Source organism: Colius striatus, chromosome 1 (genome assembly GCF_028858725.1).
Source record: "Colius striatus isolate bColStr4 chromosome 1, bColStr4.1.hap1, whole genome shotgun sequence".
NCBI classification, from domain to species: domain Eukaryota; kingdom Metazoa; phylum Chordata; class Aves; order Coliiformes; family Coliidae; genus Colius; species Colius striatus.
This window is the reverse complement of record NC_084759.1, coordinates 110,358,248-110,372,680: the sequence shown is the minus strand read 5'-3', so window position 1 is coordinate 110,372,680 and position 14,433 is coordinate 110,358,248. Positions and strand designations below refer to the sequence as shown.

The 14,433-nt window shown below is 38.8% G+C and overlaps 1 protein-coding gene across 1 annotated transcript in view; it reads left to right on the top strand.

The window, feature by feature from the left end:
- The window catches only part of EPHA6 (EPH receptor A6), a 497,763-nt gene that overhangs the window by 365,127 nt on the left and 118,203 nt on the right, over window positions 1–14,433 (top strand). Inside the window, exons 7-8 of the mRNA XM_062003218.1 lie at window positions 1,327–1,374; window positions 1,800–1,962. Coding sequence (XP_061859202.1) covers window positions 1,327–1,374; window positions 1,800–1,962 — 211 coding nt within the window. The remainder of the gene's footprint in view (window positions 1–1,326; window positions 1,375–1,799; window positions 1,963–14,433) is intronic.

Genomic DNA, 14,433 nt, shown 5'->3' with positions numbered 1-14,433 from the left:
CCTATTTTGCTTACATACATGCCATTTTTCAATTTGCAGTAAGCAAATAGCAAATAAACAAAAAAAAAATCCATCTAACCTTTTTGCCAGAAGAAAACAGCTGTTTTCTGAAATGTCTGGAAAAAAAAAAGTAGTCTAAAATCCACTAACTTATTCAAAGTGAAGTTATAGAATTTCAAGTAATTGGGAGAAATCTCATAGTTATAGATGTCATTAGGCTATTAATCATAGCCTCCATCCATACCATTACATGTACACTGTATCTTACTCTTTCAGTTTCTTAGTGTTTCAAAATTTGACAGTCAACTGTAAAACAATCAACGCTTCCTCTTTCTGTAGGTTCTCAAATTATTACTGTTCAAACTTAGCATTAAATACAGTCATTTTAAGTACTGGTCATTGTTGCCTTCCTTTTGCTCTACTTAACAGAATCATTAGGTTATCTTTGTGTTTTTTCCTTTTAATGTGATTCTCTTAGCCATCTCCTTGTATACCTACTGTCCTGTGCTAATGTGACTTTGTTACACCATGACCAAAGTTGTTTTATATAAAACTGTTATGTTAAAAATATACATATGTTGCTCAGAAGAGGTTAAGAGTTCAAGAGAATCTATCAGAAACCTATTCTTCTACTGCTTATATCTCTTCTTTGAACCAGATTGTTTCCTTCTTAACAGGCTGGAAGTACTCTTTGAATAACATATATACTGTAATATTACTGCTTGGTGTAAGAAATGTATATGATGCCCTATGGGTATCATAGTTGAATTGTTAAGCCCATGCCAAGGACATTTCTGTTCATCTGTCATTTTGGAGACAAATACTGCTGCAACAAAGTAAAGCTAGCCTTAAGGCACCATATAAAATATTTCAGATTATTGATTTATCACGTGACAGTAACTAATGACAGGGAATAAACTCTCTCTTCTTCTTAAGTCATGCCCCCATGTAAAGGTATCATCAACAACCTGTCTAGCAAAGCAGCACTTAGTTTTTGCACAGCAATTGATTTGGCTTATCTCCATACGATGTCAACCGTTCTGCAGTGGTAATTCCCACTGATCTCTACACATCATAATTCTCAATGATTTCCACAGAGCCAGGAATTCTCAGCAGATGCCTGGGATCAACTGTTAGGAGATTAACAAGGGACTTTTGCAGAGAGTGTTTCTCCTTAAAGGATGTGAAAGAAAGAAAGTCATGTATAACTATGTTGCAGCTACCTGGAAAGAGAAATCAAGTTCAACAGTAGAGAAACAGTTGAACCATGCTAGAAGTTTACAGACTTCAAAAAAAAAGTTAATTTATATTTTCTTTTACCCACAGGTCTACCCACGGATAGCGCCGGCATTTTGGCACTACCTGCGGGTAGAAGTGAGTAGCGAGTGTTTGAATACTCCCACATCTTTACTTTACAGCTTACTAGTATTTACTGACCTCCTAGTCTATCCATTGTGCAAAAATAATTAGCTACCATTCTAGCTGCCATTTTCTGTGAATATATTCTTCTACTAATTCCATATTGTTTTGATTACAGTGTAATTACTAACCAAGTCACAAAGATGTGATGTGTTTATATGGAAGATTAAAGACAAAAAATATTGAAATCTAAGTCAAGGCCCTGTCATGCATTGTGACTACAGCACAAAATCAAAGTACAGAAATCCATAAGTGCACTTTCTTTTATAAACACATTTTACATTCATGAGAAGAATATGGAGCTTTAGTTCTGCTATATCATTTTTGCAAAGTTTGTACAACTCAACTTGATATAATTTCTCCCCTCTTTTGTCCTTCAGGAGCATGAGCAGCTCAGCTATTCATCCACAAGGTCCAAGGCTCCAAGTGTTATCGTCACAGGTCTCAAGCCAGCCACCAAGTATATTTTTCATATCAGAGTCAGGACGGCAGCAGGATACAGCGGCTATAGCCAGAAGTTTGAATTTGAAACTGGAGATGAAAGTAAGTTTCACTCAAGGAAAAAAAATCAAATACCATAGAAGTAGAATCTAATTCTAAAACAGTGAGACACTGGGAGTTTAATGGTTGAATCCATCCTATTTCCTTATCACAGAATGACCACTGGTATATGGCAAAAAGCAAGAAAGCTTCAACCTCACACTTCTAGATTTAGAAATTTTAGCCCAACTCTGCAGCTGAAGGGATATTTTCTTCTGCAAAATTTCCTTACGGGTCCCTTTCAACTTGAAATGTTCTGTGATTCTGTAATCCTTTCTTTGCTTCAAGACAGCCTTCCTTTTGACATCTAGAAATACCCTTAGCCAGACTTTATGTAAGTCGAGCAGCTTCATGCAAGCTCCCAGGACACAATGATGAAGTCTCTTCTTTGTTGTCTTTAGCGCTCCCAGACTCTACAGATTAAAAAAAAATAAATAAAAAAGAAACTTTATGCATTTCTGTCAGCCAATAATGCTACTAAATTTGCTAGTAAGAAGCAAAAGCCTACATATTCCCATAGAACATGCAAAAGGGCTTGATGATTGTGCTCTAAACAATTTTGTATTTAAGTCATGTTTTGCCTTCCACATTCAAAGAAACTGCAAACAAGGTATTTACAAGCATTTGAGATAAAATTAGTGTAGTAGATACAACACTAAAACACTAATTAATGAAATTACTTTAATTAACCAATTATGTATACCCTGTTTTTCATTAGCACTTTAGAATTCATGTTGCTTCAGCTAAAGTACAGACTCAAAACTATTTAAGTGTTTTCAAGAGCACCCATGGGTTTGTGTTTTTTTTTTTATTGCTTCTTAACTTCTATTTCAAAAATGTTTTAGGGAGAGATTTCCAAGAGCTTAATGACTAATTGGACTTTTTAACATTTTCTAGATATTTAAGCCAATTGGTTTGAATTGGAGTTGAGCACTTAAGTGCTTTCATAAATTCCAGTACATCCTGTCTGCATCTTTTGTTGCAATAAATACTAGGCTTTAAGTACACAGGGACATAGCTCTTATCAAAAGTAAATGGTATTTAAGCCTCTATATGCTTATATCATGTTCGTGAAAATGTGACTTACCCATCTAAATCAGGAAGACTGTGGTTCCAGTGACATTTCTCTCATTGGCACTGCTGATAGAAACATCTCCTGGGAGTGAGATTCCACCCACTCCTTTCCAGCCCCCTGTCTCCTCATTTGCAGTAATGCAACTGGCTCTTGGACTGCATGGTGAGTTAGAGCTCACAACACTCTTAAACATTTATTGCCTTTATTACTTTTAAGCACCCAGTGTGAATTTTGATAGTGAAACATAAATACACATTATATATTTGCCATTTACCAACATTTATTACTTAAGCTTGTGCCTGACTAAAAGTATTTTATGTGTTATAAATATAAATCGTGTGATTGAAAGGAAATGTAGATAGAAGAGTTTTTGTTTATCATCAGCTGAGACGGAGGTCAAGAGAAATTCTGCTGCTGCTTGAAGTGATACCTGGGGCTAGATAAAGACTTCAGTTTAATTAAAAGGGTAGTTCAAAGGACTGCGGTCTTATTCAAATATTTATACACTACTGCTTTAGATTTCAAAGGGAAAGAAAAAAGGCAAAATAAGTGCCTGCTGGTAAATATTACTTATTTCAAAATTGAAGCAGTACCCAGTAACAAGTCAAAAGATTCATTGTTAGCCTTCAAATATCTTACATCCTCACAATAGTATTTTGAAAATTGGCCTGCTCTAAACTTTAAGACAATGTCAGACAATTATAACCATTCATTTGTACACCTTTCATAACATGGACCAGATGTCTATAACTCTCTTTTTCAGACAGCTAATGACTGCATTGAAACATAACATCTACCATACAAAAATAGTCTTGATTTAAAGTCTTCCAGTAATGGGGAGCTCACTGTATTTATAGGTGGATAGTGCTTAAGTCTCATAATTAATTTTTGCACCTTACTTCTAGGCTTGTTCAGGGGTTGTTTTGGGTTTTTTTTACTTCCGTATAATTCAGAGGTTTTTTACTTATAAGTCTAAGCACTTTCTGCCTGAACTAAAATATTGTCTGAGATTTTTCTTTAAGGTAATAGACAAGTTGTAAAAGAAGTAAAGGTTCATCAACTATTGAGATATGTCTATCAGTCTCCTAAAACATACTGCTCTTGGCAGGACAGTGCTGTCATACCTTCTCTGATGATTGAAACACTACCTATGCCACTTCACTTGTATAAGATAAAAGTAGAAACCTCATTACTAGGGACACTAAGACATTTTGATATAATTATTAATGGTGGTGCTTGAGACAGAAAATACACCAACTCTGTAGCAGTAATGGATAAAGATAGTTAATCTCTCAATGCTGATCCTGTTTTTTGGGAAGCACCCTCACTTACTAACCAGCAGACTGAGGCAGCCATGGCTTGGGGAACAAGTTGTTGAACTCCTCACTGGTGCAGAGCCAAATAAATAGAACATCTAAAAGACTAAAGTGTGTATCTTTTTTAGGAAAGGAAATGGAATTACCTAGAAAAGTCAGAAAAATTCTTTTCAAGGAAAGAGGGATGGATGTTGTGAGGAATTTCTTCCACTGTTAAAGCTTAAAGTCTACTGCTGGGAAATGTAATAGCTTTGCAAAGCATAGTAGTACTGATTTTGACTGTATCCCTTACTGCTTTTGACTGTGTCCCTTATTACCTCTCTGTTTCAGCACCTTACACTTTGACAAAACACTTCTAGAAAAGCTGGAAGACTTTCACACGCTCCAGGTTTTCATACACATGGTTTCATATACTCCAACAAATGTATATGTACCATTGCTGTGGCTATAAATTGAAGCACAATCTCACTTGTAGTTCTTGCTTTTGTGTATCAGAAGTACCAGCTATCTGAGTCACCACAAAATGCTATGATATTCTGAGAATAAAAAAAACCCATTTGTTCCAGGGCAAACATGCCTTAACCTCTGTTTTCTCTCTCCAACTCAGTTTTTCTCTCTGTTTTCTAGCTAGCTGTTTATTGAATACTTTTTTTGTTTGTTTGGGGGTTGTTTTGGGTTTTTTAATTAATGATTCAAAACATTATTTTTTTTCTGCAGGAATGCTTTTTACTATGTCACCTCAGAGTCTCTTCCTTGTGCCTAGAGGAATTTGTAATATTGAATGAATTACAGCTGTTAGGCAGTGCAGTGTTTTCATACTGTAGCTCTCATGTGCAGGGTTTGGTCTAAAACCAATGGTATTTTCTGCAGCAGCCTTCCCGTCATTAAGAAAAAAAAAACGGAAGAGATCTAGTTGACTTGTTCCAGAAGGGACCTGGGGAGCAAACTAGAATGTTTGCAACATGGGCTAATGCTTGGGCTGAACAGAGCAGTGAATGTAAGCACATGATGATTTTTAATCCAAAAGCAATGTAGACTTTTGTATGCTTCAAAGAAATCATATTAATAATGGAAAAAAATAGAAGTGCTAATAGAGTAACTGATTAGGTATTTTATACATTTGAGGACTGTGAAAAAATTAGTTGGCCTGAAACACTGATCTTGATGAAACCGCAACTTTAATTTCCTTACCATAGGCAGAGATAGTGACTTTCTTGTATTGCCAGATCTACTGAATTCTCACATTCTTCCTCCTCTTCCCATATTCAAAAAATCTATAAATTTTCAGCCTCAAATGATGCTGTTTTGGATTTACCACCAGATGTGATTTAGTTCCATTCTTTCCAGAACTTCAAAGCTCAAGAGAGGGGTCCTGAATCATTGATTCTGATAGAGGTCCAATATGGTTTCAAGCACATACTCTGATTCATGCCTCAATAGAAAAGTCATCCCTAGGATTTACAGAAATACGTTGAATTACCAATGCAAAATTGATCTCTTTCTTTTATTAGAATGTTTGATGTTTTCACATTAATAAATTAAATTTCTGGTTAAAATAAACAAATGAGTTAGCACATATCTCCTATTTAGAAACTTCCTTTCTGTATCTCTCCCCATACCTACCTAGTCCTACTGTTCATTCGGTAGTAGTCAGCATTGGATACCTCAGAAGGTCTCATTTTGATCTTGAAGTATTTCCTTACTGTGTTTTATATTTTCAGCCATTTGTTCTTCAAATTCAACTTTGTCCTATCTGATTTTTCTACTGTGTGTGCCCAGAAGCCCCAGAGACTGCATTTCTCCTGCGTTTCCTGAACAAGAGCAACATTCTTGCTCAGATCTCAAACTACTTGCAAAGGCTTTCCATTCATCCACTGGTCTACAAGCTCATGTTAGGTGCAATACTTGGCTTTTCAAGTGAATACATACCAAAAAGCTTTAAAATCTTATGCTAATTATAGTATCATTTTTGCCTTTTAAAAGTCCTTTTTAAGACTACTTTTTCAGTCCTTTTCACTCCTCCCTTTCTGGCATTCCTCTTAGTTTGGAGCTGGTCAGCTCACTGTCACCCAGGTACTGCAGGCTTCTGAAATGTAAAGTTACCCTAATTAGACTTTATGTTTCCCATTGTTCCTAAACACTGTTGTTTATAATGCCTTGTAAATCCAACTGACAGCCAGTTCCTGTCTGTTAGAGCTACAGTTCTCAGCATCCACACTTATCTCTCTCACAGCTGCTCACTATTATCTGTCTAGCTGTCTTTCTGTCACTTTTTTATCTTTCAGTCTGCAGGAAGGTCTGCTGCCTGATAAATGTCAAATTGAAATAACTAAAGGATGTAGCTATGAGACAGAAGTAAGCAGTCATTGTGGCTTCCAGCCATTTTATACCAAATACACAGCCTTGTAAAATATTTTGGAGAAATTTGCTCCAAGAAAAGAAAGGAAAACAGAGCTGGAAGATTCTCTGTCTTTCATCCACTTTCATGGTGACTAAAATGTCTGCACAGTTTCTTCCAGTCTGCCCAGTGAGGGGGGAAAACACAGCTCTTCCTCTACTCAGTTGGGTGAAAAACCCAGAGAGGAGCTCAGAAAGGGCATGGATGTAAAAAGGAGATGATGAGGGCAGAACTGACACCAGGCTGGACGCAAAACAGATTTCTGGGCATGATGTTAAGCAAAGAAGCTGAAGTGATGCGATGAGACAATTTAAATGACATTTCAGGCATATAACCTCAGTAAAGCATGAAGAGTAATGAAAGTGAAGAGTGTATCTGGATAATATGCTTCTGCATACATGTATGACACATGCTGCAGTTTTAAAATCAAAACATCAGTTTGACTAATCACATTAGTTGCAGCTACAATGTGTTTGAAAAGTCTTGACACCCAAACATTATAGTAAGCTATCCAATCATCTGCTGGGATAAGTAATAAATACTTCTTTTCCTTGTCTTATGCTACTTGTTTTTTAAAGTATGTTTTTGTCAAAATTAACTTACTGAGCAGACAAGCAAAGAGAATGAAGCATGCTATCAGACAAAGGAGCTGTCCAGCCCAATTTGATAGATACTAAGCTCCCTTATGAGTCTTAGTACTTTTAGTGGTTTACATATTCCTGTTGCTTCAGCATTTCTTTAGCCTCTTGCCTGTCAACTTTAACTATCAAATGGAGTATAGCCCCATATACCATGCAGCCACACTGGGTAGATTTCGGTAGATTTCGGTAGATTTCGGTTGACAGTCAGTCAGTGAGACATAAAGCAGCAGCGAGGCTTGTTTTTTACCACTGAGTGGCCAACTGAAGAGAGCAAGGGGTTCCTGGAGCAGGGAAAGCCAAGGAGCAGCAAAGAGACGTGCCGGGACCCAGCAGCTCTTGTGGAGGGCCAATCCTGTCAGGAGGCAGAGTTGAGGTGACCATGAGGGATTTAAACAGCCCCCAAGAGAGTATGAGCAACCAGGAGCTTAATACATCAGTTTGTGCAGGCAGGGCGAGAAGGGAGGAAGGGCAGGGAACCACCCACTACTCGAAAAGAGAGACACGGCCCAACGGAGTGCTCCAGTCTCAAGCTGCCAAGATGGTGAGCACTTGCGTGAGAGCTAAAGCCAGAGCTCAGGAAGTGAATTCCTTGCAGAAGATGAAAGCATCCACCCAGACAGAGCTAGATAGCAAGGATGCTTCAGTGCAAGTGGGCTGCAGGAAGTGTTTAGGTACCTCTATTGCTAAGGTAAGTATGTGTGATAAGTGCCATCAAGTCCAAGAACTGGACCATCAGGTAAAAGAGCTGCAAGAAACCATTAGTAGGCTCTGAAGTATTAGAAGAGAAGAGCTAAAGACTGACAGGTAGTTCCAAAACCAGGCACCAGCCTCCACTGAACATGAAACGACTTGGATCTTGGTGACACAAAAAAAGCAGGACTCCATATTGCAACTCTCCCTCAAGTGTGCCAATCAATGTTAATGCTAATGTTAATACACATGAAGCATTAACAATGGAGGACATGGATAAGCAAGGTCCAGAAGAGGAAACCTCAATGAACAGTCCACCACCAACTGCTCCAATGGCAACAGGCAGCAGGCACCATAAAAAGAAGCAATAAGTGCTTGTTGTGGGTGACTCACTGCCAAAAGGCAGCAAGAGTCCCATCTGTGGATTGGATAAGGAGTTGCGAGAGCTGTGCTGCCTGCCAGGAGCCAAGATCCGATACATGGCTGAGAGAGTGCCATGTCTTGTCACTGTTCCCCTGCTCCTCTTCCATGTGATATGAACAATTTAATGAGTCATGACATTACAGCAGTCAAGGAGGATTATAAAACCTTGGAGAAGCAAGTGAAGGGTAAGGGGACCCAAGCTGTCTTTTCATCCATCCTGCCTACCAAAGGAAAGAGGGCAGTCAATAATAGAAAAATCATCCAAGTTAATTCCTGGCTTAAGAATTGGTGCAGACAAGAAGGTTTCTGTTTTTATGATGATGGGATCTTCTTCAATGACTGTAATTTGATAGTGCAGGATGGAATACACCTGTCTCACAAGGACACTGGTATCTTTGGGAATAGAGGGCTTTAAATTGAAGAACTTGGTGAGCAGGGTGCGAAGTGGCAAAGCATGTGCCATCCTATCCAACAGGGAAGTGGGTCAGAGCCGGAAATGCAGTGATGAGAGCTCCTCAGCCCCACACCAAGATGAGAAGCAGAAGGTTGACCACCCTGAAGAAGTGTCAAATGAGGGTGAGTCCTCTTGCACAGGGAGCCTGTCTGCTCAAGTAAGCCCCTCTGTTGCCTGTACACTGACACATGCAGCCTGGGGAATAAGCAGGAGGAGCTGGAGATGTGATGCGGGTGCAGGGCCATGACAGTCATGAATGCTATTTAGGAAAGATAGGCAAATGAGGCGAGGGGGTGGAGTTGCTCTCTATGCATTGAGCAGGTTGAGTGTATATGGATGAGAATTAAAGGGCAGGGTAGTGTGGGTGATAAGACTGTGGGAGTTTACTACAGACCACCTGATCAGGAAGAGGAAATTGATGAGGCCTTCTACAAACAGTTGAGAGCTGCCTCACAATCACAATCCCTGATCCTTATAGCAGACTTGAACCACTTTAATATTTGCTGGCAAAGCCACTCAACCAATCCAGCAGATTCCTACAGAATGTTGATGACAACTTCCCATTACAAGTGATTGAGGAGCCAACAAGGAGAGGTGTGCTGCTGGACCTTGTCCTGACAAATAAAGAAGGTCTGGTTAGGGATGTGAAGGTTGGAGGCAACCCGTAGTGACCATGAGAAGGTGGAGTTCAAGATCCTGCATGGAAGAAGCAAGGCACCAAGCCAGGTTATGATCATAGACTTCAGGTGAGCTAAGTTTTGCGTCTTCAAAGACTTTCTTGGAAGAATCTCATGGGATAGGATCCTAGATGGTAGGAGTGCCCAAGCAAGCTGGTGGATCCTTACATGGATTTCTTCTCCTTGTGTACTTCCAGTAGTTCTTTTTTCATCTATGTAGGCCTCTTGCCTCCTTTTCATGATTAATAGCTTTCCATGGGAGTGTAACTGCTTGGCTAGATAAGGAGACAGCTGTGGACATCATCTGCCTTGACTTCAGCAAGGCTTTTGACATTGTCTCCCATAACATCCTCATCGGAAAGCTCAGGACATGTGGGTTGGATGAGTGGATGGTGAGGTGGATCAAGAACTGTCTAAATGACAGAACTTGGTGGTGATCAAAGGCACAGAACTGAGTTGGAGGCCTGTGGCCAGTGGAGTTCCACAGGGGTTGGTTCTGGGGCCAGTCTTTTTCAACATCTTCATCAACGACCTGGATGAGGGGACAGAGTGTACTCTCAGCAAGTTTGCTGATGACAGCAAACTGGGGGGACTGGCTGATTCCCCAGAAGGCTGTGCTGCCATTCAGTGGGATCTCGACCGGCTTGAGAGTTGGGCAGAGAGGAACTTCATGAGGTTTAACAAGGACAAGTTCAGAGTCCTGCATCTGGGAAGGCTGGGGATTGACCTGCTGGAGAGCAGCTCTGCAGAGAGAGACCTGGGAGTTCTGGTTGATAATAAACTGAACATGAGCCAGCAATGTGCCCTCATGGCCGAGAAGGCCAATGGCATCCTGGGATGCATCAAGAAGATTATGGCCAGCAGGTCAAGGGAGGTTTTCCTCCTCTTCTACTCTGCCCTGGTGACGCCTCGTCTGGAGTGATTTGTCCAGTCCTGAGCTCCCCAGCTCAAGAGACAGGGAACTTCTGGAGATAGTCCAGCACAGGGCTGTCAAGATGATCAGAGGACTGAAGCATCTTTCTTATGAGGAAAAGCTGCAGAATCTGGGACTAATCAGCCTGGAAGAGATTGAGGGAAGACCTCGTTAGTATTTACAAGTATTTATAAGATGCATGTCAAGAGGATGGGCTGACACTTTTTTCTGTAGCGTCCAGTGATAGGACAAGGGGTAATGGACAAAAGCTAGAACGCAATAAGTTCCACTAAAACTAAAGGAAAAACTACTTTACTGTAAGAGTGACGGAGCTCTGGCACAGGCTGCCCAGGGGAGGTTTTCAAAACACCTGGACACATTCCTATGTGACCTCATCTAGGTGAACCTGCTTTAGCAGGGGGATGGACTAGACAATCTTTAGAGTTCCCTTCGAACCCTTTACCATTCCATGATTCTGTGACAAGTATGAAACTGTGCTCTGGACAGTGTAGACAAAAAAATACTGATTTAAGCTATATGAATGCTGGCCACGTTTTCTAACAAACAAGATTCTGGAAGAATTGTGATGTCCTTCTATGGTTAAATGCAGCACTCTAATATATACCTACAAAGAGATGGAATAAGGTTGCAGGAACTTGCCTGGCTTTGCAACCTATTATGATTGGGTTTTAAACTGAGTTTTTCTGTCTTGCATCATAAAGAATAGTCTTTAGGAGAAATGGAGGACTGTATACCAATATGCACAGCTGATGGAGAGGAAAAATAAGAGAAGAAAAAGTAGTACAAAACTACAAAAGAGATTCAATAAACAATACATGTTAAATACTAACAACTTGAACTGAAGTAAAAGCTTGAGAAGTGAGAAAAAAACAGATTGAGAGATATGCTGAATTTAATTTAGAATGGCAAAGTGCTGTAAAAAGTTTAATTATTGACTGTCCTTGATTACTCTCTTCTCATTGCCTACAAAGTGTTGTATTGAACTTTTTACTTGTGTATAAGAAATCTGTGTATACACATACACATGTGCTTATATGTGTTGTTCACTGCACTGTGCCTCTATTGATTCTAGAAGGATCACTTCAAGCAAAAATAAGTATTTCCATCATTGTGTCTTACCTGCCTCTGTCAGTTTTTAACAAATCCACATTTTCCAATTATACTTGTCTTTCCTTTGACATTTTTATCTGACAGGTAAATTAAGGTCATTGGGAAGTTTTAGGCTTGAAAGCTCCTTACAGTGATTTGGCTACTTGAAAAAAAATAGTAATGTACTGGACTCTGGCACCTCTGCCAACACAGTATAATACAAACAAGAGCAACAGAATGATTTTTTTTTAATGTATGTATAGACTCAGCTAAAAATCATATTGCTTAGAGATGGAAAGAATTAAGCCAATCGGGGATTTCTTCCCCTCATTAATTTAACTATTCTTCCTATTAAAAAGTATATATTACTAAACTGATAGATTGCATTCTATTTTAGCTAAAACACCAAGAAATAGCGGCTCCATTCAGTAGATATTATCAAGGATGCATGACTTTCTTCATCTCGATAGCTGCAGGGTATTTCTTTGGACCATGGAATCAGTCACTACTTTTGCACCTTTAATTCTCATGAAGAAAGGCCCTGGGTTGTCTCCTGGTCAATGAATATCTCTTGAAGAAAACTACAACTAATTTATCTGAGCCAATGATTTGCTTTTCTCTTGCTGAATTTACTATTTTCACATCTTTTTGGAACATCTTTCATATGAGGAAAGGCTGCAGGAACTGGGTCTGTTTAGTCTAGAAAAGAGGAGACTGAGGGGAGATCTTATTTACATTTACAAGTATCTAAATGCTGGGTGTCGGGAGGTTGGGACGTCCCTTTTTCTACTGTAGCTAGCAACAGGACAAGGGGGAATGGGATGAAGCTGGAACACAAAAAGTTCCACTTAAATGAAAGAAAAAACTATTTTACTGTGAGGATGAGGGAGCAGTGGAACAGGCTGCCCAGAAGGGTTGTGGAGGCTCTTTCCCTGGAGGTCTTCAACACCCACCTGGACATGTTCCTATGCAACCTGATCTAGGTGAACGTGATTCTGCAAAGGGGTTGGATTAGATGATCTCTAAAGGTCCCTTCCAACCCCTACCATTCTGTGATTCTATGAAATCAAAAAGAGGACTGCAGTTTGTCTTTTCACTTCCATTGGACAAATAGATACACTCATCTAAAATCTCCTCTCCCATTTACAACTTCAATCTATGCCTGGCTATCTTTGCAGCATTTAGCACAACACACACTATCCTAAAAATAGTATTTAGCATTTGATTTGGAGAGCCTGTTATTATTTGCATTGCTACTTGTTTCTCATTTTATTTGTTATGTTGTGTTTCTCCAAGTCTGACCCTGTTGAACATAACACAATGCAGAGCTAGAGTCCACTCCCATAATATTACTAGATAGCATTTTGGAGATTAGATATTCAGTGATTACTTTCTATATCCTTTTTTGGAAGATGTATATATTTAACTTGTCAGTGGATAGCTTATGACCACAGATACTGAATGCCTTGTAATTTACTGCTTCTGCATATCTCCATTAAATTGTATGGACAGAAATCTACTGGTAGAAATTTTAAAAGATGGTTTTGTTTAATATTTGAAGTGAACTACTCTTGTTTCTATTTTCTTCTATTACAAAGCAAATTTACACTGCTAATTTCTAAACCACTCACAAATATTATTTAGAATCCAAATGTTTTTCTTGCAAGCAACATTTGATGAGGCTTTGGGCGGCAATGTGTTTGCATTGTATTGGGCTTCATCCACTGCAAAGTGAGAGAACATAGCCTCTTGAGCTTTCAAGGCATCAGCCTTGGTGATTTCCTTAAGTTTTTCCTTAAGTTTCCTTAAGTTTTCATCTAGTTCCTAAGAAAAGAGGATCTTGCTTATAGAACAGCTTGTAAGTTTACAAAATCAAAGATGTTTTATTGGTAAATCTACAATTTATTTTCTATGTTTACTACTGCTGTCAGAGGTCATGAAATAGAATTAATTATTCTCTTCAGAACAATATGTTTCTCATGCAAATAACCAGTAAGAATTAGTTAAATGTCATGTGGTGAAAATGTTAAAGTGTAACAGTTGAAGAAAACAACTTTGGAGTCAGAAGAGAGGACATAGGGAAAAAACTAAGCCTAATTCTTTTTCCGATCATGTAGTACTTGGACAGTGAGGACAAATTGGACTGTAAGTAGGTACTTTGTCAATATAAAGATTTAATATTACAAAGACTAAATTAATAAAAAGAGCAAATATCTAGAGACCAGATAATTCCAGGTGATATTTTTTTAAACTCCTAAATATTCTACAAAAAGCAGACAGAAAAACATGAGGTACAAGAAAATCAGTTTGTTTTTTTTCAACTACAGTGTTGCTGACCAGAGCATGTTATAGGCAAAACTGTATACATTTTGTTACAGTAAAACTAAACACTAGACATACAGCAGAGGGTGTGAGGCTATACATTGTGTGCTTTTGCAACTTTGCTTTGTCTTGAACCTAGATTAATCTCACCTACATAACGCTGCTGCTAACTTCCTGGGACTGTTGAATGGAGATTAGTTCTGAGTTAGATGTGGAGTTACGCTAAATAAAGCCAAAAAAAAAAATCCAAATATACTTTGTGTATATAGACACAAAAAAATATGTGTCCAAAATCCTGTCATGTTCAAATTTTACTAAATTACAAGTGTCTGATAATGCCAGCTCCTAATGTTAAAGACTTGTAAACATCTCCCCTTCACCATAGCTGGGACATGGATTTTTCTCTTCACAATGGTTCTTCACTTCACAGGCATGTTCCCACTTGATGTCCTGGC